We start from the raw sequence: 23,762 nt of genomic DNA, 5'->3' as shown, positions 1-23,762 counted from the left end.
ACAGCATTAGTGTAGCCTCACATACTCTCACCAGAGAGCCTACGTTTTCACAGCATCATCACAGCAGCAGATGAGTAGATTGGGAGACACACACAGACACACACACACATAGAAAGAAGACGTCATACATCCATGTGCACAATTTACTTTTTCCCTCCAAAGTCCTCCTCTCCAGACATTTTCAATAAGCCTCATTCGTGTGCTATGGATCTTTTTCATAACTCTAATATAAACAGGCCAGTAAAACCGAGCTTTGGTATCATATAGTCAAAATATTCAAAAAGAAATACATTAAAGATTATTAAGAGTCTTAATTATTTTTCTGGATTTAAATGGGCTTCCAGACCACTGCGTTTCTTATATTAGGAATTTAAAATGTACATGTTGTGCTTTGTTCATATGTTCTGTCATACTCTTAAATGGTGTATGCTTATATTAAATAAAGTGGTTTTCAAATAATGAGGCAAGTATACACACACCATAAATTGCTATAAACTGCTTTAAATAGCCTTTTCAGTCATTTTTTTTATACCCTTGGCTAGGGATGATGTCATAGAGGGAGGATCTCCCTAATATGGTCAATTAAGGCACAAAGTGCTACACACAAGCTCCACCTACCCGTTGCCCCTGTGAGGGGCATCGATTCAGGGGGCAGTTGGTTTATGAAAGTTGGGTGGCCTTAAAGTGAAGATCTAAAAACAGCTTGTTTCAGACATTTAAGGAAGTGAGGATCTGCACCAAGGCCCAGCTTATGATGAAGAATAACTCTGAGATGAGAATTATGCAATATAAAAATATGGAGTAGGAAATAATGTTGTCTCTTTGAAAATTTCACTGAAATTTATTTAAAATTTGACTACAGGACAGAAGACTTTTTGTGTGAATATTACTTTATTTAAGTAACATCTTTACAAACATTCTTTCAATGCAGCTCTGACAAAACACTTGCCACTGAAACCCTTAGAATCAAAAAGAAATTCGAAGACCTTGTTAAACCAGAAAGTTAAAAATCTCTCTGCATGTACATCCTGCCTCAGTGCGCGTTACCTTCACATGTCACTACTCGTCTCAGCTTTTTTTAAAGTTCTAGTTCTCAGCTGCAAAAAAAGGCACTGTGCTAAACGTTGTTAATGAGACAACTCTTTTATGGATTCATGCATTTTACCACGCAGCTTCATTCCATCAGTCAGCCAAATAAAGGAAACATAAAAGTGTTTATTCTTAAATGTTTTACATCTACTTGAAAATAGAAAACCGTTCAAAAAGCCTGATTGGTGTATCCTTTAAGGTAGGACGTTTTAACAGAATACCAGAAAAATTACAAACATGTTTATAAATGGTAAGTTCTTTGTTTATAAATTAAACTTAAATATCAAAATTTAGAGACATAAAAACTGATATTCAAGAAGATTATTCCATTTTAAAACAGTTTATACATTAAATAGTAGATACATTGTTTAAATTGTACTGGGTAAAGGCACTTAAAGTTTCAATCTCTCCGACAGTAATTTTTGGTGTTTTTAGAAATATTTATAACTCTGTTTTCTGGCCTTTTTTTCTAACACGATTGCTTTGCAACAAGATCAAGACACGCCACCCCCACTAGTCTCACTCTAGCAGCCTTTTAGCAACTTGGATCAACAGAATAAACTTTACAGTTTCCTCTCTAAAATTTCTGAATTTCTGGTTTAAATCCCCAAATTTCCGTCCAGCTCACTGCTGATGTTTTGAAACGCAACAATACTTAACAGCCGAGCTTCAGAAATATCAGTGTATTTTAAAGCTACAGCCTCATTCACAAAAAATACAGTGGTGCCCTTTTTTTTGGCATTGTACAGTAAAAACATTAATAAAAAATATATTAGCAGCAGGTTGGGCTAAATATTTGAGAGCAACCTATAACCAGATAGTCACAGGTTTGATCCCCACAGCAGATAAAGAGTCCAGAGCGTCCTGCTTACTCACTGACCGTCTCTGGGAAAAAAAAAAAGCACAGGCTAAATGTGCTAATATATAAAACTATGGCAAAAAAAGCCCATAATCTCAGAAAGTTCACACTTTTTCTTCAAGATAAACAAAACATTGTTTCAGGTCAAAACAATATCATTTATGCTTTGGTAAATATGAAAATACATTTTGAACTGAAAAGGAAACAGCTTCAAAAAATCAATTATATTGTTTTATTTACATAAATATTCCTCTGGCCTACGTTGTGATGGTTATAATGAAATATTTTTAAATGATCATGGAACTGAATCATGAACCATGAAGTCGATGTGAGTAAAAGACTCTTTCCAGCGCATTTCAAACACAAAACAAAAATAAATAATGAAACAGTCCGACATGTTTACATTCAGAGTGAAACCTTTAAAAACCAAACAAAATCGGATAAATAATTTGGACTAAACTAACAAACCGTAACAAAAAAAGTCGTCACATGTAAGATGAGAGAAGGAAATATATAGCAATCTTTAGCTATAATAATGACAATAATACTGCTTGATGTAATGTTATTGTAGTTCATCACATTCATACATCATCTATGAAAATATAATATAATTTTTTTTGTTAAGGCACAGATGAACCCCAAATTAATATACACGGTGTTCCTCTGGGCTATGTTACTATTTATCCATCTAAATTGATTTGGTTAGAGTTGCCCAGTTTTGGCGATATTAGCTGGAGAAATGATGCGTGGAGCCCACAAATAATCAGTTCAAAAAAGTTCAGTAGATAAACAGCACTACAGGTCAGAAGAAAAAACTAATGTATCACTAATTTGGGGATGAATTGTCCTTTTATTAGAGGTTTACTTTATATTAACACGGCAACCTCACAAAAAAACTAAACAACAATAACAAGAAAAGTAAAATACATTAAAGATACCATTCCAGCATCTTCAGTACTTTGACACCTGGTGAGCTGCTGTTGTTGTCTTTGTTGTTGCTGTGGTCGTTGAAGACTCGTCTGTTCGTGTTTCAGCCAGGTGGGTGATTCTGGTGGTCTTTGTCACCATGGTGACAGTTCCCTCCTCGGAGGAAGAGATTTGGTGCTCTTCGGTCATTTGCGAGGTGGTGAAGTCGAGCCCTGAGGTGTGGAGGCAGAAAGACCCCGAGACATCTGCCTCACCCCCTACCTCACCTTTCTGCTGGGCCTGAGGAGAACTCTCTGGAGTTATCTGGAGGAAGCCTGCAGTAGGTAGGCCAGGAAATAAGAGAAATGAAAGAAAAAGAGGAGGATAGGTGAAGAAATCAAGAGGGAAAAGAAACTTAGTCTTATGTAGAAGAGACAAAACAAGAGTATATAGATTAGTGATTTATTTACCAGGAACACAAAAAAATATACAAAAAACATCAAAGGTAGCAGCAAGAATAAAGTATAGATAGTGTAAAGTATATTCTAATAAATCCTGTGGTAATATAGTGAAAAAACCCAGTAAAATCCAGACATAACATATGAGAACCACATGCAAAATTGATTAAACATCATTTTTGAATGTGTAGACTTTTACAGTTTTTCATTTTCTCATTTATATGCTTTATTTTCTCATTTCTCATAATGCAACTAAACGGGCAAATTTAATAGACGGGGTAGATACAAATTTAGATTTTTCTAAATTTTCAATGTAGTGCTTTGATAAAAAAATCTCTATTTTCTTGTCCTTACTATATCTATTAAAATATATAAGAGCTCAGGCTATGCATTTTTCTTAAAGAAACATGAAACACTGGATGACTAGTCTTTTAGTGTGGCAATGCACAGTGATTCAAATGAATGCAGAAGAATTTAAAGCTGACTGGGTTGGGTTCAAAACCTGCACTAAAACTTTCTGGTAAAATGCTGCCATCTTGTGGTGAAGTTTTTAATTAAATATCTCAGAGGGTTTTTACAAAAAGCGGCTTTAATAATAACATTAACAGCAGTATTGACGTAATGCCAGCCCAATCCGGTTGTTCAGTGATGACGCGACGAATCCTACTTCCGGGTCTAAAGTAGTCTGCGTTTAATATGGCTTTTGTGTTGTTAACATGTTTAATGTTATGTATTTTCTTCTATTTGATCTCAAAAAGCTCCTAAAACAGTCAGTGATCACTGTTGACCTCCCTCGGCTTTTATTACCACTAATCATTTATTTAAGCTCAGCTTTTAAAACCTTAGGATGTAACTACAGCCCAGCCCATGCAGCAGTATATGAATGACTAACCTCGTATTGTGGATGGATTATCTCAGTTGTTCTCCTGGCTGAAGTTTGGTCCTTTTACAGCATCCTGCCATGCGATTACATTTGTTCCTGACCACCGAGAACACTCATGTTAACTTTTATTGAGTGGAAAAAAAGTTAGCTTGTTTATATTATGCTAACATAGCTGTGTCGCTAGCGGTCACGTAGCACATCATTATATACCAGCTAACCCAACTTCAGTAACCCTACAAACGTCACTGCTGTTTAGTTTTCTGTCTTCATTAATGCTGGAAGTGATAGCAGAGCTGTACGTTTTAATTTGTTTCCAAAACCCCGCAGTCAGGACATGCTATATTGTATTTAGATAGAAGCTAGCGAGCTAACTCCTGCTAACTTCTAACTCCGTTAGATGTCATAAATTCCGTTTTCATGGATGCCTGGATGTTAAACTCAATTGTTACACCTGGTAGAGCAGAACGCTGATCATTTTATTAAAGATGAAAGACTTTAGACAGTTTTTCAACTCTCAGTAATGCCATAGTGATCGTTTGATATATGGACCTGCAGCGGAGTTTAGACCCAGACACGGCTAGTGACGTCAGACTGAACAATCGGATAGCATCTCCTTTAGCCTTACCTGTGGCATGTGGCTTCAAGGTGACCTTTGGGACCTTAAACCATGAGGAAGACTCTCTCTCTTCTGATTCCCTGCTTTTGCTCTCCACCTTGCTCCAAGCTTGAAACTTTGTTGAGGTGAACTCTGTGGCAAAACCAGAAGGGGACTCTGAGCTGTCCCTGTCCAGCATTTCTGTTCTGGCACGAGAAGACACCAAATCCTTCAAAGGCTCCTCAGTGAAACCCCCTGGTAACATTGTGCTTGATTGTACTTCTTCTGGTGATGAATGCTTTCCCAGTTCCCCACTTGTTTCCATGTCTGCTCCTCTTGCACCCGTCTTCCCATATAGACTGGTGAACTCCACCTTTGGGAGTTTGATTTTACCACTGAATGCCACCTTCTCTTCCTTGGAGCCCTTGTGAGGGCTTTCACCATTGAGACTTGAACTTGAACCTTCTCTTTTGACAGTGTCACCACCAAATGATGCAGATTTGCCAGACGAAAACGACACTTTAGGCATCTTTATTCTTCCCCCCTTTGACTTTTCTTCTTCTGCCCCTTCTTTTTCTGCACTTGCAGCAGCTGACTTTTCTTTGGACTTTCCAAAGCTTGGCTTCTTTTTGATTTTGGGCATCTTCACTTTGACAGTCTCTGTCTCAGCCTCAGCCATTGCTTCCCCTTTTAAGGGACTTGTGCTTGTAGCAGGCTTATTTGTTGGAGGAGTGTCTACCAAGACAAAAACCGCTTTCTTTACTTTAGGCATTTTAGGGCCCTCATACTGAATTTCTGGCCCATGGACATTCACACTTTCCTCTGGTGAGGATAGGGAGGGTAATGGGACGCCAAACTTAGGGATTTTGATTTTCTTGCCTTTTTCTGTTTTGCTGTTATCTCCATCTTGAGATGAGCCAATATCAAACTCTATGTCTGGTATTTTGGGGACTCTGATTCCTGCATGTGGAGATGAGGAGCCACCCTCTCCTTTCACTTCTGTTTTTAGACTTACACTTGGTAATGTAACTTCTGGTACTGGATGGTTAACACGATTTTTGTCATCTTTATGACCATTCTGGGTTTCAACTTCAAAATACTCAAATCTTTCTCCACCGTTTTTCTTTTTTGGCATTCCAATCTTGAATTTTGTTCCTTTGACTTTAGGCCCTTTTACTTTGCTGCTGGTTTCTGTAGTGACATCTAAGTCAGGTAGATCAACTTTTTTCCTGTCCTTTTTGCCCTCCCCTTTGTGAAGTCCAGTATCAAGTTCTAAGCCTCCTTTTGGACCTTTGATATCTATTGTCGGGACTTTTAATTTTAGGCCTTTGTGCTCACCCTCAAAATGCAAATCAGCTTCTCCAAGAGCCCCAGTGTCCAGATCAGCCTTACCACTTGGTAAGTTAATCTCTGCTTCAGTGGTTTTAGCCATTGGCAGTAGTATTTCTCCCTCTGGAACTTTAATATCAGAACTGGTTACTTTCATCTCTACAACAGATACCTCACTACCTTTACTTTTGCCTTTCGGGAGTGAAATATCAACTTTTGGCATCTTGATATCTGGCAGTTTGATGATTCCTCCCTCTGTCTCCATTTTCTCTGCTGGTGTATCAATGTTTACTTTTCCCTTGGGAAGTGATATGCCCACATTTGGCATCTTGAACTCTCCTCTATCTCCCCTGATATCTGCCTCAGGACCTTGCACTGAAGGTTTTCCTTTAGGAAGAGAAATGTCAACTTTTGGCATCCTGAATATTCCTCCCTCACCCTTAATTGTAGCGTTGGCACCTTCAGTCTCTCCCGTTGGAAGTGAAATATTGACTGAAGGCACTGTCATATGTGGCATTTTGCTGCCATCTCCCTCAATTTCAATCTCTCCTTTAATTTTGCCAGCTTTTCCTTTGGGTAGAGAGACGTTAAAACCTGGCATTTTGACCTGAGGCATTCTGATCCCCCCCCCTGCACCTCCTTCCAGCTCGATCTCTGCACCTTCTGTTTTTCCTTTAGGTAGTGAAATATCAACTGAAGGCATATTGATGTGGGGCATCTTGAATTTTCCAGCTTCTCCTTTGATCTCCACATCTCGAACTCCTGGACTTTCAACTTTTCTTTTAGGTAGAGAAACATCAACATTCATTTCGATATCTGCACCTTCAATCTTTCCCTTGGGTGCTGAAATATCAACTGAAGGCATTTTCATTTGTGGTGTTTTGAATTTCGCTCTTTCATTTCCTTCTGTTTCAGTCTCTGCATCTCCAGTCTTTCCGCTGGGCAGTGAAATATCAACAGAGGGCATGCTTAGATGTGGTATCTTAAATTTCCCACCTTCCCCCTTTAACTCCACTTCTGGACCTTCAATCTGTCCTTTGGTTAGAGAGATATCAACATCTGGCTTTTTCCAGTGAGGCATCTTAAAATTTCCTTTGCCATGTCCTTCTACTTCAACATCTGGACCTCCAATCTTCCCTTTGGGCAATGAAATATCAACAGAAGGCATGCTTAGATGTGGCATCTTGAATTTTCCACCTTCTCCTTGAATCTCTATCTCTGGACCTTCAATATGACCTTTAGGCAGAGAAACATCAGCATTGGGCATTTTCAGATAAGGTGTTTTGACTTTTGCTTCTCCTTGTCCATCCACTTCTATTTCTGCCTCAGTATCTTTGAGTTTTCCTTTAGGAAGCGATATGTCAATGTTGGGCATTTTTATGTGAGGCATTTTTAACTTTCCCTCTGTAGTCTCCTTCATTTCTAAATCTGGTGAATCAGTCTTTGCTTTTGGAAGTGAAATATCAAGTGCAGGCATATTAAAATGAGGCCTTTTGAATTTTCCGTCACCCCCTTTTAGCTCCAGGTCTGGTCCTTCAATCTTTGGAGACTTTCCTCTGGGCAAGGACACATCAAGGTCTAATTTGGGGAGAGAAACATCAATCGTTGGCATTTTGGGAATTTTAAGGTTTCCCTCATAACCTCTTATATCAGCCTCTGTAACATCAACTTCTGCTTTTGGGAGAAGAACCTCAGTCTCTGGTGTTTTAGCTGCTGGTAACGAGAGCTCAACAGAAGGCATCTTGACCTTGGTTTTAGCTTCAAGGTCACCACTTGGCTTACCTAGGTCTTTTTCCTTAGAGACAAAGCCTGGGATAGAAAACTTTGGCAGTTTTAAAGAGACGTCAGGTGCATGGAAGCCACCTTTTGCCTCTACATCTGCATCCAGTTTTGCTTCAACTTTTTCCTCTGGGAGTTCACTTTTGGGTGATGATATTTTTAACTTGGGAAATTTCATTTTGTATTTTGACATGTCATCTGAGTTGTCAACATTGATATCTGGTTGATGAATGTCAATTTTTCCCCTTTTCCCTTTAACATCAACATCAGGACAAGAGACTGATACATCTGCAGCCTTCTTGGACATGCCAAATGAGGGCAGTTTGATTTTAGGTTTTTTCACCTTGACTTTTCCACCTCCATCAAACTCCACCGACGGTGCTCTGATCTCTCCTTCTACATGTGGTGAACTGAGTGAAGTATCTCCCTTAGGTACTGGTATTTCCAAGTTACAGCTCTTTGTCTTTCCCCCAAACCTAGGAAGAGTGAAACTAGGTACTTTGAGGAAAACAGGTAGATCAAAGCTGCCCCCTGAAGAAGGCCTCCCTCCTTCTGCTTTCAGAAGTTCTACTTCCACATCATCACCTTTGGGTTTTGTAAGGCCAAAATTGAGATCCATCTTTGGAGCTGAGATGTCAACTGTTGGTAGTTTTACTGTGGGAAGTTTTAGGGATGCACCTGGACCTTCTAGACCACCTGTCTCTATATCTTCATTCTTAACTTCCAATTTGGCAGGATTAAGGCCTCCTGTAAGACCAGACATCTCCAAATCTCCAGATGCATCAGGACTTAGAGTATCAACTTTGAAGCCTTTAGCTTTTACACCAGAGGGCAGGCTGAGGTCAAGGTCAAATTTGGGCAGATTTATGTCAAGACTTGGCATATGGAATCCACCTCCTTTTTTATCAACTTCAACCTTCGGGATATCAAACCTTCCTTTTTCAGAGAGTCCTTCAATATTGATATCTCCCTCTACTGTACCCTCTGGAACTGTAACCTTTTCTCCCTTCACGTTGGGTCCTTCCACTTTGATATCACCTTCTGGGAAGTTCATCTTTGGAAGTGAAATATCAACTTTGGGCATTGTGAATTTGCGTCCTTTATTGCCAGGACCTTCGATGTTGAGGTCAACTTCAGCTTTTCCTTCAGGTAGTAAAATCTCAAACCCTGGATGTGCACCTTCTATGTTGAATTGAGGTCCCGTTGCTTTGATTTTAGGAAGAGAGACAGATGGCATATGAAACCTTCCACCCTTTTCAGCGTGCCCGTCAATTTCTCCGTGTGCTTTTGCTTTAGGGAGTGAAATATCAATTTCGGGTATCTCAGTTTTCCCACCTTTAGTATCATGGCCCTTTATTTTTACACCACCTTCTGGGAGACTGAGTTTAGGCAAAGAAACATCAAATTTTGGCATTTTGAATTTGCCCCCTTTCATCTCAGGGCCTTCGATATTTATGTCACCCTCAACCTTTCCTTTAGGAAGTGAAACATCAACAGATGGAATTTTGATGTTCCCTCCCTTGACATCAGGACCCTCAAGAGTGACATCAACATCTGGAGACTTCATTTTGGGTAGTGAGAGATCCAATGATGGCATGTCGACAGTGGGCAATTTAAATTTCCCCCCTTTAATATCTGGACCTTGGAGGCTTATATCTACCTCTGGAGACTTGATTTTAGGGAGTGACATATCACCTCTGACTTCAGGCCCTTGGATATCAACATCAAGTCCCTTTGCTTTGATTTTAGGAAGAGAAATATCAACTGAAGGCATGTGAAACTTGCCACCTTTACCAGTTTTTCCTTCAATGTTAATATCCACATCTGCTTTTCCCTTTGGAAGAGAGATATCAGCAGTGGGCATTTGAAGTTTCCCTTTGAAATCTGGTCCTTCAACATCGACTCCAGCCTTTGGGAGACTGACTTTAGGCAAAGAAACATCAAATTTTGGCATTTTGAATTTGCCCCCTTTCATGTCAGGGCCTTCGATATTTATGTCACCCTCAACCTTTCCTTTAGGAAGTGAAACATCAACAGATGGAATTTTGATGTTCCCTCCCTTGACATCAGGACCCTCAAGAGTGACATCAACATCTGGAGACTTCATTTTGGGTAGTGAGAGATCCAATGATGGCATGTCGACAGTGGGCAATTTAAATTTCCCCCCTTTAATATCTGGACCTTGGAGGCTTATATCTACCTCTGGAGACTTGATTTTAGGGAGTGACATATCACCTCTGACTTCAGGCCCTTGGATATCAACATCAAGTCCCTTTGCTTTGATTTTAGGAAGAGAAATATCAACTGAAGGCATGTGAAACTTGCCACCTTTACCAGTTTTTCCTTCAATGTCAATATCCACATCTGCTTTTCCCTTTGGAAGAGAGATATCAGCAGTGGGCATTTGAAGTTTCCCTTTGAAATCTGGTCCTTCAACATCGACTCCAGCCTTTGGGAGACTGACTTTAGGCAAAGAAACATCAAATTTTGGCATTTTGAATTTGCCCCCTTTCATCTCAGGCCCTTCGATATTTATGTCACCCTCAACCTTTCCTTTAGGAAGTGAAACATCAACAGATGGAATTTTGATGTTCCCTCCCTTGACATCAGGACCCTCAAGAGTGACATCTACATCTGGAGACTTCATTTTGGGTAGTGAGAGATCCAATGATGGCATGTCGACAGTGGGCAATTTAAATTTCCCCCCTTTAATATCTGGACCTTGGAGGTTGATATCTACCTCTGGAGACTTGATTTTAGGGAGTGACATATCACCTTTGACTTCAGGTCCTTGGATATCAACATCAAGTCCCTTTGCTTTGATTTTAGGAAGAGAAATATCAACTGAAGGCATGTGAAACTTGCCACCTTTACCAGTTTTTCCTTCAATGTCAATATCCACATCGGCTTTTCCCTTTGGAAGAGAGATATCAGCAGTGGGCATTTGAAGTTTCCCTTTGAAATCTGGTCCTTCAACATCGACTCCAGCCTTTGGGAGACTGACTTTAGGCAAAGAAACATCAAATTTTGGCATTTTGAATTTGCCCCCTTTCATCTCAGGGCCTTCGATATTTATGTCACCCTCAACCTTTCCTTTAGGAAGTGAAACATCAACAGATGGAATTTTGATGTTCCCTCCCTTGACATCAGGACCCTCAAGAGTGACATCTACATCTGGAGACTTCATTTTGGGTAGTGAGAGATCCAATGATGGCATGTCGACAGTGGGCAATTTAAATTTCCCCCCTTTAATATCTGGACCTTGGAGGTTGATATCTACCTCTGGAGACTTGATTTTAGGGAGTGACATATCACCTTTGACTTCAGGTCCTTGGATATCAACATCAAGTCCCTTTGCTTTGATTTTAGGAAGAGAAATATCAACTGAAGGCATGTGAAACTTGCCACCTTTACCAGTTTTTCCTTCAATGTCAATATCCACATCTGCTTTTCCCTTTGGAAGAGAGATATCAGCAGTGGGCATTTGAAGTTTCCCTTTGAAATCTGGTCCTTCAACATCGACTCCAGCCTTTGGGAGACTGACTTTAGGCAAAGAAACATCAAATTTTGGCATTTTGAATTTGCCCCCTTTCATGTCAGGGCCTTCGATATTTATGTCACCCTCAACCTTTCCTTTAGGAAGTGAAACATCAACAGATGGAATTTTGATGTTCCCTCCCTTGACATCAGGACCCTCAAGAGTGACATCAACATCTGGAGACTTCATTTTGGGTAGTGAGAGATCCAATGATGGCATGTCGACAGTGGGCAATTTAAATTTCCCCCCTTTAATATCTGGACCTTGGAGGCTTATATCTACCTCTGGAGACTTGATTTTAGGGAGTGACATATCACCTCTGACTTCAGGCCCTTGGATATCAACATCAAGTCCCTTTGCTTTGATTTTAGGAAGAGAAATATCAACTGAAGGCATGTGAAACTTGCCACCTTTACCAGTTTTTCCTTCAATGTCAATATCCACATCTGCTTTTCCCTTTGGAAGAGAGATATCAGCAGTGGGCATTTGAAGTTTCCCTTTGAAATCTGGTCCTTCAACATCGACTCCAGCCTTTGGGAGACTGACTTTAGGCAAAGAAACATCAAATTTTGGCATTTTGAATTTGCCCCCTTTCATCTCGGGCCCTTCGATATTTATGTCACCCTCAACCTTTCCTTTAGGAAGTGAAACATCAACAGATGGAATTTTGATGTTCCCTCCCTTGACATCAGGACCCTCAAGAGTGACATCAACATCTGGAGACTTCATTTTGGGTAGTGAGAGATCCAATGATGGCATGTCGACAGTGGGCAATTTAAATTTCCCCCCTTTAATATCTGGACCTTGGAGGCTTATATCTACCTCTGGAGACTTGATTTTAGGGAGTGACATATCACCTCTGACTTCAGGCCCTTGGATATCAACATCAAGTCCCTTTGCTTTGATTTTAGGAAGAGAAATATCAACTGAAGGCATGTGAAACTTGCCACCTTTCCCAGTTTTTCCTTCAATGTCAATATCCACATCTGCTTTTCCCTTTGGAAGAGAGATATCAGCAGTGGGCATTTGAAGTTTCCCTTTGAAATCTGGTCCTTCAACATCGACTCCAGCCTTTGGGAGACTGACTTTAGGCAAAGAAACATCAAATTTTGGCATTTTGAATTTGCCCCCTTTCATCTCAGGCCCTTCGATATTTATGTCACCCTCAACCTTTCCTTTAGGAAGTGAAACATCAACAGATGGAATTTTGATGTTCCCTCCCTTGACATCAGGACCCTCAAGAGTGACATCTACATCTGGAGACTTCATTTTGGGTAGTGAGAGATCCAATGATGGCATGTCGACAGTGGGCAATTTAAATTTCCCCCCTTTAATATCTGGACCTTGGAGGTTGATATCTACCTCTGGAGACTTGATTTTAGGGAGTGACATATCACCTTTGACTTCAGGTCCTTGGATATCAACATCAAGTCCCTTTGCTTTGATTTTAGGAAGAGAAATATCAACTGAAGGCATGTGAAACTTGCCACCTTTACCAGTTTTTCCTTCAATGTCAATATCCACATCTGCTTTTCCCTTTGGAAGAGAGATATCAGCAGTGGGCATTTGAAGTTTCCCTTTGAAATCTGGTCCTTCAACATCGACTCCAGCCTTTGGGAGACTGACTTTAGGCAAAGAAACATCAAATTTTGGCATTTTGAATTTGCCCCCTTTCATCTCAGGGCCTTCGATATTTATGTCACCCTCAACCTTTCCTTTAGGAAGTGAAACATCAACAGATGGAATTTTGATGTTCCCTCCCTTGACATCAGGACCCTCAAGAGTGACATCTACATCTGGAGATTTCATTTTGGGTAGCGAAACATCAAGGGATGGTATATTTAGCTTCCCACCTTCAACCTGAGGGCCTTCGACATTAATTTCAGGTCCCTTGGCTTTGATTTTAGGAAAAGACAGGTCAATAGATGGCATGTGGAACTTTCCACCTTTTCCAATATCTCCTTCAATTTTTCCTTTTGCTTTTCCTTTGGGGAGTGAAATATCGATGTCTGGCATCTCAATCTTTCCAGTTTTAATGTCAGGACCTTTTATTTTGACACCACCTTCTGGAAGACTCTCTTTTGGTAAAGAAATATCAAATTTTGGCATTTTAAACTTGTCACCCTTCACTTCAGGGCCCTCAACATCAAGGCTGCCCTCAACCTTTCCTTTAGGAAGTGAAACATCAACAGATGGAATTTTGATGTTCCCTCCCTTGACATCAGGACCCTCAAGAGTGACATCAACATCTGGAGACTTCATTTTGGGTAGTGAGAGATCCAATGATGGCATGTTGACAGTGGGCAATTTAAATTTCCCCCCTTTAATATCTGGACCTTGGAGGTTGATATCTACCTCTGGAGACTTGATTTTAGGGAGTGACATATCACCTCTGACTTCAGGCCCTTGGATATCAACATCAAGTCCCTTTGCTTTGATTTTAGGAAGAGAAATATCAGCTGAAGGCATGTGAAACTTGCCACCTTTACCAGTTTTTCCTTCAATGTCAATATCCACATCGGCTTTTCCCTTTGGAAGAGAGATATCAGCAGTGGGCATTTGAAGTTTCCCTTTGAAATCTGGTCCTTCAACATCGACTCCAGCCTTTGGGAGACTGACTTTAGGCAAAGAAACATCAAATTTTGGCATTTTGAATTTGCCCCCTTTCATCTCAGGGCCTTCGATATTTATGTCACCCTCAACCTTTCCTTTAGGAAGTGAAACATCAACAGATGGAATTTTGATGTTCCCTCCCTTGACATCAGGACCCTCAAGAGTGACATCAACATCTGGAGACTTCATTTTGGGTAGTGAGAGATCCAATGATGGCATGTCGACAGTGGGCAATTTAAATTTCCCCCCTTTAATATCTGGACCTTGGAGGCTGATATCTACCTCTGGAGACTTGATTTTAGGGAGTGACATATCACCTCTGACTTCAGGTCCTTGGATATCAACATCAAGTCCCTTTGCTTTGATTTTAGGAAGAGAAATATCAACTGAAGGCATGTGAAACTTGCCACCTTTACCAGTTTTTCCTTCAATGTCAATATCAACATCTGCTTTTCCCTTTGGAAGAGAGATATCAGCAGTGGGCATTTGAAGTTTCCCTTTGAAATCTGGTCCTTCAACATCGACTCCAGCCTTTGGGAGACTGACTTTAGGCAAAGAAACATCAAATTTTGGCATTTTGAATTTGCCCCCTTTCATCTCAGGGCCTTCGATATTTATGTCACCCTCAACCTTTCCTTTAGGAAGTGAAACATCAACAGATGGAATTTTGATGTTCCCTCCCTTGACATCAGGACCCTCAAGAGTGACATCTACATCTGGAGATTTCATTTTGGGTAGCGAAACATCAAGGGATGGTATATTTAGCTTCCCACCTTCAACCTGAGGGCCTTCAACATTAACTTCAGGACCTTTGGCTTTGATTTTAGGAAAAGACAGGTCAATAGATGGCATGTGGAACTTTCCACCTTTTCCAATATCTCCTTCAATTTTTCCTTTTGCTTTTCCTTTGGGGAGTGAAATATCGATGTCTGGCATCTCAATCTTTCCAGTTTTAATGTCAGGACCTTTTATTTTGACACCACCTTCTGGAAGACTCTCTTTTGGTAAAGAAATATCACATTTTGGCATTTTAAACTTGTCACCCTTCACTTCAGGGCCCTCAACATCAAGGCTGCCCTCAACCTTTCCTTTAGGAAGTGAAACATCAACAGATGGAATTTTGATGTTCCCTCCCTTGACATCAGGACCCTCAAGAGTGACATCAACTTCTGGAGACTTCATTTTGGGTAGTGAGAGATCCAATGATGGCATGTCGACAGTGGGCAATTTAAATTTCCCCCCTTTAATATCTGGACCTTGGAGGTTGATATCTACCTCTGGAGACTTGATTTTAGGGAGTGACATATCACCTCTGACTTCAGGCCCTTGGATATCAACATCAAGTCCCTTTGCTTTGATTTTAGGAAGAGAAATATCAACTGAAGGCATGTGAAACTTGCCACCTTTCCCAGTTTTTCCTTCAATGTCAATATCCACATCTGCTTTTCCCTTTGGAAGAGAAATATCAGCAGTGGGCATTTGAAGTTTCCCTTTGAAATCTGGTCCTTCAACATCGACTCCAGCCTTTGGGAGACTGACTTTAGGCAAAGAAACATCAAATTTTGGCATTTTGAATTTGCCCCCTTTCATCTCAGGCCCTTCGATATTTATGTCACCCTCAACCTTTCCTTTAGGAAGTGAAACATCAACAGATGGAATTTTGATCTTCCCTCCCTTGACGTCAGGACCCTCAAGAGTGACATCTACATCTGGAGATTTCATTTTGGGTAGCGAAACATCAAGGGATGGTATATTTAGCTTCCCACCTTCAACCTGAGGGCCTTCAACATTAACTTCAGGACCTTTGGCTTTGATTTTAGGAAAAGACAGGTCAATAGATGGCATGTGGAACTTTCCGCCTTTTCCAATATCTCCTTCAATTTTTCCTTTTGCTTTTCCTTTGGGGAGTGAAATATCGATGTCTGGCATCTCAATCTTTCCAGTTTTAATGTCAGGACCTTTTATTTTGACACCACCTTCTGGAAGACTCTCTTTTGGTAAAGAAATATCAAATTTTGGCATTTTAAACTTGTCACCCTTCACTTCAGGGCCCTCAACATCAAGGCTGCCCTCAACCTTTCCTTTAGGAAGTGAAACATCAACAGATGGAATTTTGATGTTCCCTCCCTTGACATCAGGACCCTCAAGATTAATATCTACATCTGGAGACTTCATTTTGGGTAGTGAGAGATCCAATGATGGCATGTCGACAGTGGGCAATTTAAATCTCCCCCCTTTAATATCTGGACCTTGGAGGCTGATATCTACCTCAGGAGACTTGATTTTAGGGAGTGACATATCACCTTTGACTTCAGGTCCTTGGATATCAACATCAAGTCCTGTTGCTTTGATTTTAGGAAGAGAAATATCAACTGAAGGCATGTGAAACTTGCCACCTTTACCAGTTTTTCCTTCAATGTCAATATCCACATCTGCTTTTCCCTTTGGAAGAGAGATATCAGCAGTGGGCATTTGAAGTTTCCCTTTGAAATCTGGTCCTTCAACATCGACTCCAGCCTTTGGGAGACTGACTTTAGGCAAAGAAACATCAAATTTTGGCATTTTGAATTTGCCCCCTTTCATGTCAGGGCCTTCGATATTTATGTCACCCTCAACCTTTCCTTTAGGAAGTGAAACATCAACAGATGGAATTTTGATGTTCCCTCCCTTGACATCAGGACCCTCAAGAGTGACATCAACATCTGGAGACTTCATTTTGGGTAGTGAAAGATCCAATGATGGCATGTCGACAGTGGGCAATTTAAATTTCCCCCCTTTAATATCTGGACCTTGGAGGTTGATATCTACCTCTGGAGACTTGATTTTAGGGAGTGACATATCACCTCTGACTTCAGGCCCTTGGATATCAACATCAAGTCCCTTTGCTTTGATTTTAGGAAGAGAAATATCAACTGAAGGCATGTGAAACTTGCCACCTTTCCCAGTTTTTCCTTCAATGTCAATATCAACATCTGCTTTTCCCTTTGGAAGAGAGATATCAGCAGTGGGCATTTGAAGTTTCCCTTTGAAATCTGGTCCTTCAACATCGACTCCAGCCTTTGGGAGACTGACTTTAGGCAAAGAAACATCAAATTTTGGCATTTTGAATTTGCCCCCTTTCATGTCAGGGCCTTCGATATTTATGTCACCCTCAACCTTTCCTTTAGGAAGTGAAACATCAACAGATGGAATTTTGATGTTCCCTCCCTTGACATCAGGACCCTCAAGCGCGACATCTACATCCTGAGATTTTATATTAGGTGTAGAAAGATCTATGGATGGCATGTTTGGTTTTCCACCTCTGACTTGAGGACCTTCAGTATCTATATCTGGTCTTTTAGATTTTATTTTAGGGAGAGAGATGTTAATAGAGGGCATGTTGAACTTGTTGCCTTTGCCAGTGTGCCCTTCAATTTCCCCCCCTACTTTTCCTTTGGGGAGTGATATGTCAATATCTGGCATTTCAATCTTTCTTCCCTTTGTTTCAGGTCCTTTTAATTTGACATCACCCTCAGGAAAATTTACCTTTGGTAAAGAAATGTCAAATTTTGGCAGTGTTATCTTTCCTCCTCTACCTTCAGGCCCTTCAGTGTTTATGTCAATGCCAGTGTCAACTTCTCCCTCTTCTTTACCTTTTGGAAGTGAAATATCAACAGTCGGCATTTTTACAACAGGAAGATCAATGTCAACAGATGGCAAATTGAATTTGCCTCCTTTCCCATTACCTTCAAAGGTAATTTCTGGTCCTTCAACATTTATATCACCTTGCTTTGATTTAATTTGAGGTAGAGAAACATCAACTGAAGGGATTTGAAAAGGTTCTCCTTTACTTTTTACTTGTATGTCACCCTCTGCTTTTCCTTTTGCTTTTCCCTTTGGAGGAGAGATGTCAAGAGAAGGTCCTTCTAGGACAAGATTTCCCTCAGGCATCTTCATCTTTGGTAGTGAGACATCCAAAGAAGGCATCTGGAATTTTCTTCCTTTGACTTCAGGGCTCTCAATCTTTACCTCTCCCTCTGGTGATTTCATTACAGGAAGAGCGAAGTCAAGTGATGGGACGTTGAACTTTGCTCCTCCTTTTGCTTTAGATTCAATATCAAATTCCCCTTCTTTGGTGGGCACCTTTGGAAGTGAGATATCAAAAGTTGGGAGCTGGAACTTGCTACCCCCACTGCCACTGAGCTCCACATTGGCCTCAATGTTTGGCTTGGATAGTGAAAAGTCAACACCTGGAAGTTCTGGTCCTTCAAGTTTGACATCAGGGTCAGGTAGCTTTATTTTTGGAGGAGAAATGTCTACAGTGGGCATGGTGAGTTTGCCTCCTTTTACTTCACTCCCTTCTAAAACAACCTCTTTTTCAGATGGCTTCAGTTTTGGTAGGGATATATTACATGAAGGCATTTTAAAATTGCTTCCTTTTCCATCAGTTTCAGCCCCTCCCTTGTCTTTTGACAGAGAAACATCTATTGATGGCAGTTCAATTTTCCCTCCTTTGATATCAGAACCATGTAAATTAGCCTCAGTTTCAGATGTTCCCATCTTAGGGAGTCTGACATCAAGTGAAGGCATTTTGAATCGTCCTTTAGCAGAGGGAGCCTCCATTTCAATTTTGCCCTTTGCCCTTCCCTTTTCAAGAGAAATATCAACAGAGGGTATCTGCATTTCACTTGGTGGTAAATGAAAATTTCCTTCCCCTTCAACATCAGTCACTCCTGCTTTGCCTTTGGGAAGGATCAGGTCCACTTTGGGTAACTTGAATTCCCCTTCCACACCTTGTCCCCTTATGTTTACTTCTCCTGGTTGAGAAATGTCAAAATCAGGCATTTTGAATTTTCCATCACCACCAACATAGTAGTCCATATGGACATCTCCACTGTCTGATTGGACCTTTGGGAGTGAGAGCTCAACAGAAGGTAGAGAGAATTTTCCTTCCACTTCTGGGCACTCAGTGTCCACCGATGATCCCATCTTAGGTAGTGAGATATCAACCTTTGGCATAGAGATCTTGGGCCCTTTAAAAGTGCCCTCGACCTCATCAGGAATTCTCCGTCCGCTGTCTAATTCCAAATCAATATCAGCTACAGAGATGTCACTGGCAGGCATGTTGATTGCAGTCTTCCTAATTCCTTCGTGATCTTTGATCAATATGTCAGTCTTTCCCTTCACTTTAGGCAAAGAAATATCAACAGAGGGAAGACCGATCTGCCCATCTCCTTTGATTTCTACCTCTGGAGGTTTTATGTCAGTATGAGGCATTTTGATGCCTCCAGCTTTTACCTTGATGTCACCATCAATTTCATCTGAATGGTGTGAGAGTCTAACTTTGGGTAGTTTCAACTTTGGCATTCTGACCTTTTTATCTCCTTTGTCTGCATCTACATGAACTTTTCCTTCAGCTGTTTCAGCTCTTCCTTTGATGTCCATTTCAGGAGCTTTGATTTTGGCCGTTCCCTTCACACTGGGCAAAGATGTCTCAGCTTTTCCTGAAGGGAGAGCAAACTCCACATCAGGTAGGCTAACTTTAGATGCTCCCTTCTCCACATCTTTATTAGCAGACAAACTGAACTCCACAGATGGCGGCTGGATGTTTACCCCCGGAGGCTTCAGCTCCACAGATCCAGTTTCCAAAGTAGAGCCTGACTTTGTGTGTTTGCTTGTAGGAAAGGTGATGCCAAACTTGTGTCCTTTTCCTTTGCTTTTCACTTTAGCTCCAGGCATTTCAGATGGGGAAATATTCACTTGTCCTTCAAACCGTCCTGTCTCCACTTTTGCTCCTTTTTGCGGGAACCTTGGAAAACAGTGTTTTAGAGAGGAAAAAAGGAAATAGGAAAGAACATTGTAATATTTCCCCAAAAGATTATATCTAATTTAAAGCACAACATTACAATAGATATAATTTAATGTTGTGCAATTTAATGTACAACAAGCATTGCATTGTAGTATTATTTGGAACTACCAAAGAGAAAGAAACAAACAAAAAAGGCCAACCTCATCCTCTTCTTTGCCTTCCTCTCAACTGCTGCTCCTCTGGCTTCCTCTACTTCAACTTTTGGACTTTTCCTTTGTTTGAATTTGGGAAGAGAAAACTCTACATCACTCATCTCCAGCCTGGGAGGTGTTCCCTCTACCACCAGCTCCTCTCTTCGCTTCTCTTTTAGCCTTTTCAGACCAAAACGTCCACCTCGTTTCTTCTGAGTCTTGAATGGTTTGGTCCCCTTCACACTCTGAAAGAAACACGTGTGACAAGAGCATCAGTCAACAACATTTAAAGACCTGCATCTATCTGTACTAGTTGATCACTCACAATATATTTTTTCAGCACAATGGCTTTCAGGATTAAAAGTGATTACAATAAATTGATAAAGCTACTTTACCATTTTGCCCATCTTGACTTTGGGACCTTTGACCTCCACACTGGGAACCTTTGGGCGCACGCTGCCATCCGCTCCAGGGATGGTTCGCTTAAGCTGGAAGCTGACCCTATATGGCTCTGCGCACTGAAGGATTTTTAAAGCGTCTTCATACCTCACATTGTCAAAGTAGACTTTGGCACTTAGCAGCTGGTCACCTTCATACAGAAAAACAGTATGAACAATATATTCATGTACATCAGTTTGTGATGTATATTTAGTATAGGATGCATTTAGTGGAAAAAGTAGAAAAAGTAAAAGTGATTTATTAAATAAAGTTTGATTAGAGACACAGTTAAGCATTTTGCAATTTTGCACAATTTTAAAAAGTTTAAATTTGTTCAGAATTGAACAGCAGAAATGAGGCTTTCTTGTCGGAAGTAAGCAAAAAACCCCAAAACAAACCAAAACGAAAAAAAAAACAAGCAAACAGCGGCCGACACCTAAGACTGGTGGGTAAGTAAGCGACTAATGCAGAAAACAGAGATTTTTAAATGGGAAACTGTTCTTGAAGTGAGTCAGGAAGTGTGATTTTTATCGTGGTGGAAGCAAAACAGCAAAAGTAAGAGGAAATTCGTGACGATGTTTATGTGAAGCGAAATGTGAAGCGTAGTTTGGATCTTCTTTTGCTGCTGGTTCAGTCAGTATTGTTTGGAGAGAGATAAAACCTGCAGCTTCAGAATCTAGCACAAAAAGCACAGAAACACAAAGCGCCCGCCGACGCTTCAAAATCAGTGAGCAGTCGGCTTTCAGCCCCGACGGCGTGTCCGTGTCTGCGTATGTGCTGTCGGGTGAAAAGGCGACATCTCACTGATTCAGATGTGTTGGGTTGTGTTTGTGTTTACGTCTTCGTGCAGAATCCGTGTACCTGCTCTCATTTACTGTTTCAGCTGTTTGGTGGTTGTAGAAATTTTGTGAGGTTTAACCTGAGATTCTGGCGTTTCGGGCAAAATAAATTTATATTTAAAAATCGATTCAGGATTTTAATGAATCGATATCACGTTATCCAAGCCAGAATCGTTTTTAATCGATAAATCGATAATCCCCCCCCCCCTAATGACAACGTCATCAGAATAAATGCATTTAAAAAAAAGTGGGTTAGAGTTTGTTAACTCTTTGGAAATTGCAGACTCCCTGATGAGTCAGGAAGTGTTTAATCAATATTTGAAGATTTTTACAAAAATTCTGCAAAATTCTGCAACAAAAATAGGCGTCAACTGTTGTTGGAATTTGTAGATTTCCACCTTCTGGGTCAAGACTTGTCCTATTATCTTCTATTGATATCATGTTACATTAGATTTTTTTCCCCTTTTAACTTCAACTTAATTTCACCTTAATTTTATTTGCTTTATTTGGCCCCAACTTTTTGGCTTTTTGTTTCATATTTCATTATATTACTGAAGCAATTCATGAACTCTATTTTTAAAGGTGGGATATAAACAAAGCTGATATGAAATAAAATGAGAACAGATGATGTGGAAAATGTAATATTGGGCTTTCCCCCCAAATAATAAAGTTTTCTGTGCAAACTCCTTAAAAGAAGTCTAAATATCTTTTTAATTACCTTTTAAATCTTATATAAATGTTATGTATGTTAGTAGTGCTTTCTAAATGAATCAGGTGTGCTTGCAGGCACCTTGCTGTAGACTGAGGTGTTTAGCAGCTGGAGAGTCTTTGAGGACGTCTTTTACAAAGATCCCTCGTTCTCCTCCACCAGTCACACTGTAGCCGCTGGCTCCAGCCCCTGCCTCTGTCTCCACCACAATCTCCACAGATTTAGAGGCTTCCTCCACACTCTGCGACACACAGACACCAACACAAAACTTCGGTTATCCACGAGATTCTTTTTTTGTTTTATTATTACCAATACTAGTTTAGTAATAGCAAAAATATAGTTAAACACAAAATACTAGTCATTATTTCAGTCTTTTAAAAGAAGTTAGTCAGTGCATAAATCCTGTGGTTTTGTCAGCCTGCATCACACTACTGCATCAGAATTGAATAGCAGGTCAAAGGCAAGTAAAAAATTGCTAAAACGACTTTTCGGTCTTGAATTTTAATTATTTTTGGGCTCCAATGCTGAGTAAAATTTTGCACTTGTTTGAGTAGGTGCATGTTTTACTGTACTGTTCTCAACTTTACTTCAAAGTTCATTTTATCCATGAAGCTGTCGCAGAAGAAAGGTCATTCTATTCTTAGACTACATTCACTTTTCCACAGGCTGAAAAGAGGAAGTAAAATGCAGGAAAAAGTTAACAGTTTTCTGTGTTTAGCTGTGCATCACCTGGCACATTACAGCTTTAAGCCATTGATACATAGAAAGGTAACATATTTCAGCCTGAAAAGTCAGACTTCTGCTTACTGTCTGTTCATTTGCTGGCTCAGAGTCCATCTCTGGTTGGGCCAGCTGGCAGGTCGACTCTCTCAGATGACTTCTCTTCTGGCTCAGTACCTGCTTCAGCTCGGCATGGAGCTTCTCCTTCTGCACCTGCAACAGCACAGATGACAGGGGTTGAGGTGCCATATCATGATGCAGCAAAAAAAGAAGAAAGAAAAACACCAAAGTGGATTTGTTATGCTTTTCCTTGTTTTCTTAGTTTGTTATTTATGTTTTTTGTTTTCATGTGCTTTGAACTTCAAATTCTTACTTCCAGGTTCTGTTTGTAAGTTGTCACTTGCATTCCCTTCCTCCCTGCATCCTCCGATGTGTGAAAGTTCAAATCTCTACATCTCCTGTGTCAGTTATTGTCACTCACTTCCTGATTTATTTTGGTAGTTCAACTGTGCTGGTAGATGGAAGGAGAAGCGTTTCCATCTACCTGACATCTGCCTTCATGTGTAGAAACAGTCTGTCTTTATTCTAGCCTTTGTTGTCTTTTCAGCATAAGTCTCTGTAGTCCTGTTTATAGCCTTTTGGGAACCAGCTTCATATAATCTTGGATTACACTTTATTTTTTCCCTTCCTGGACTAAAGCTATCAGCTTTGGAATAAAGCTTACCTTTTGTTTGTCAGCCAACAAACAAACATTTGTTTGTCTGTTGCTTAAACTTTGCAGTTCATGACACTCTACTGTATATCCCAAATTTTGCCTTCAGAGTGCCTTAAATCTTCAGTTTTAGACATTTTTCTCACGGCATTTTAGACCCACCACCTTTTCAAACTACTAGTTAACTTCTGGCAGCCATAATAAGAAAGCTGACTCAAAGTGTGAGGGCTTAAAATGACTTATCATGCATAGCTACTTCAGTAATGGAAAGAATAATTGTGTAAATCTTTGACATAAATATAGTTTAACAGTTTAT

General features: G+C 40.3%; 1 protein-coding gene across 1 annotated transcript; it reads right to left on the bottom strand.

The window, feature by feature from the left end:
* Window positions 1–878: 878 nt before the first annotated feature.
* prx (periaxin) lies at window positions 879–22,990 on the bottom strand. The gene is made up of 7 exons (XM_085244181.1): window positions 22,822–22,990; window positions 22,096–22,255; window positions 20,424–20,617; window positions 20,038–20,273; window positions 12,799–19,837; window positions 4,821–12,699; window positions 879–3,189 (listed from the first exon to the last, which is right to left on the bottom strand). The coding sequence occupies exons 1-7, from the start codon at window positions 22,981–22,983 to the stop codon at window positions 2,900–2,902; spliced, it is 15,960 nt and encodes a 5,319-aa protein (XP_085100307.1). The 5' UTR covers window positions 22,984–22,990; the 3' UTR covers window positions 879–2,899.
* Between the last annotated feature and the right edge of the window lie 772 nt (window positions 22,991–23,762).

This window comes from Mchenga conophoros, linkage group LG14 (assembly GCF_057382185.1).
Source record: "Mchenga conophoros isolate Kocher_MC1m ecotype Shallow Benthic linkage group LG14, M_conophoros_male_GT1.1, whole genome shotgun sequence".
Classification (NCBI taxonomy): Eukaryota; Metazoa; Chordata; class Actinopteri; order Cichliformes; family Cichlidae; genus Mchenga; species Mchenga conophoros.
Note: the sequence above shows the minus strand (reverse complement) of the source record. Positions and strands in the feature narration are given on the sequence as shown.

Bases quoted from the DNA above. Each gene is read 5' to 3' on its own strand.
- prx (XM_085244181.1), bottom strand. From the start codon at position 22,983: ATGGCACCTCAACCCCTGTCATCTGTGCTGTTGCAGGTGCAGAAGGAG. The intron at 19,838-20,037 runs GTTGGCCTTTTT...CTGTTTTCCAAG, and splicing joins AAGGCAAAGAAGAGGATGAG to GTTCCCGCAAAAAGGAGCAA. The intron at 12,700-12,798 runs GTAGATATCAAC...CCCAAAATGAAG, and splicing joins CTAAAATCAAGTCTCCAGAG to TCTCCAGATGTAGATGTCAC.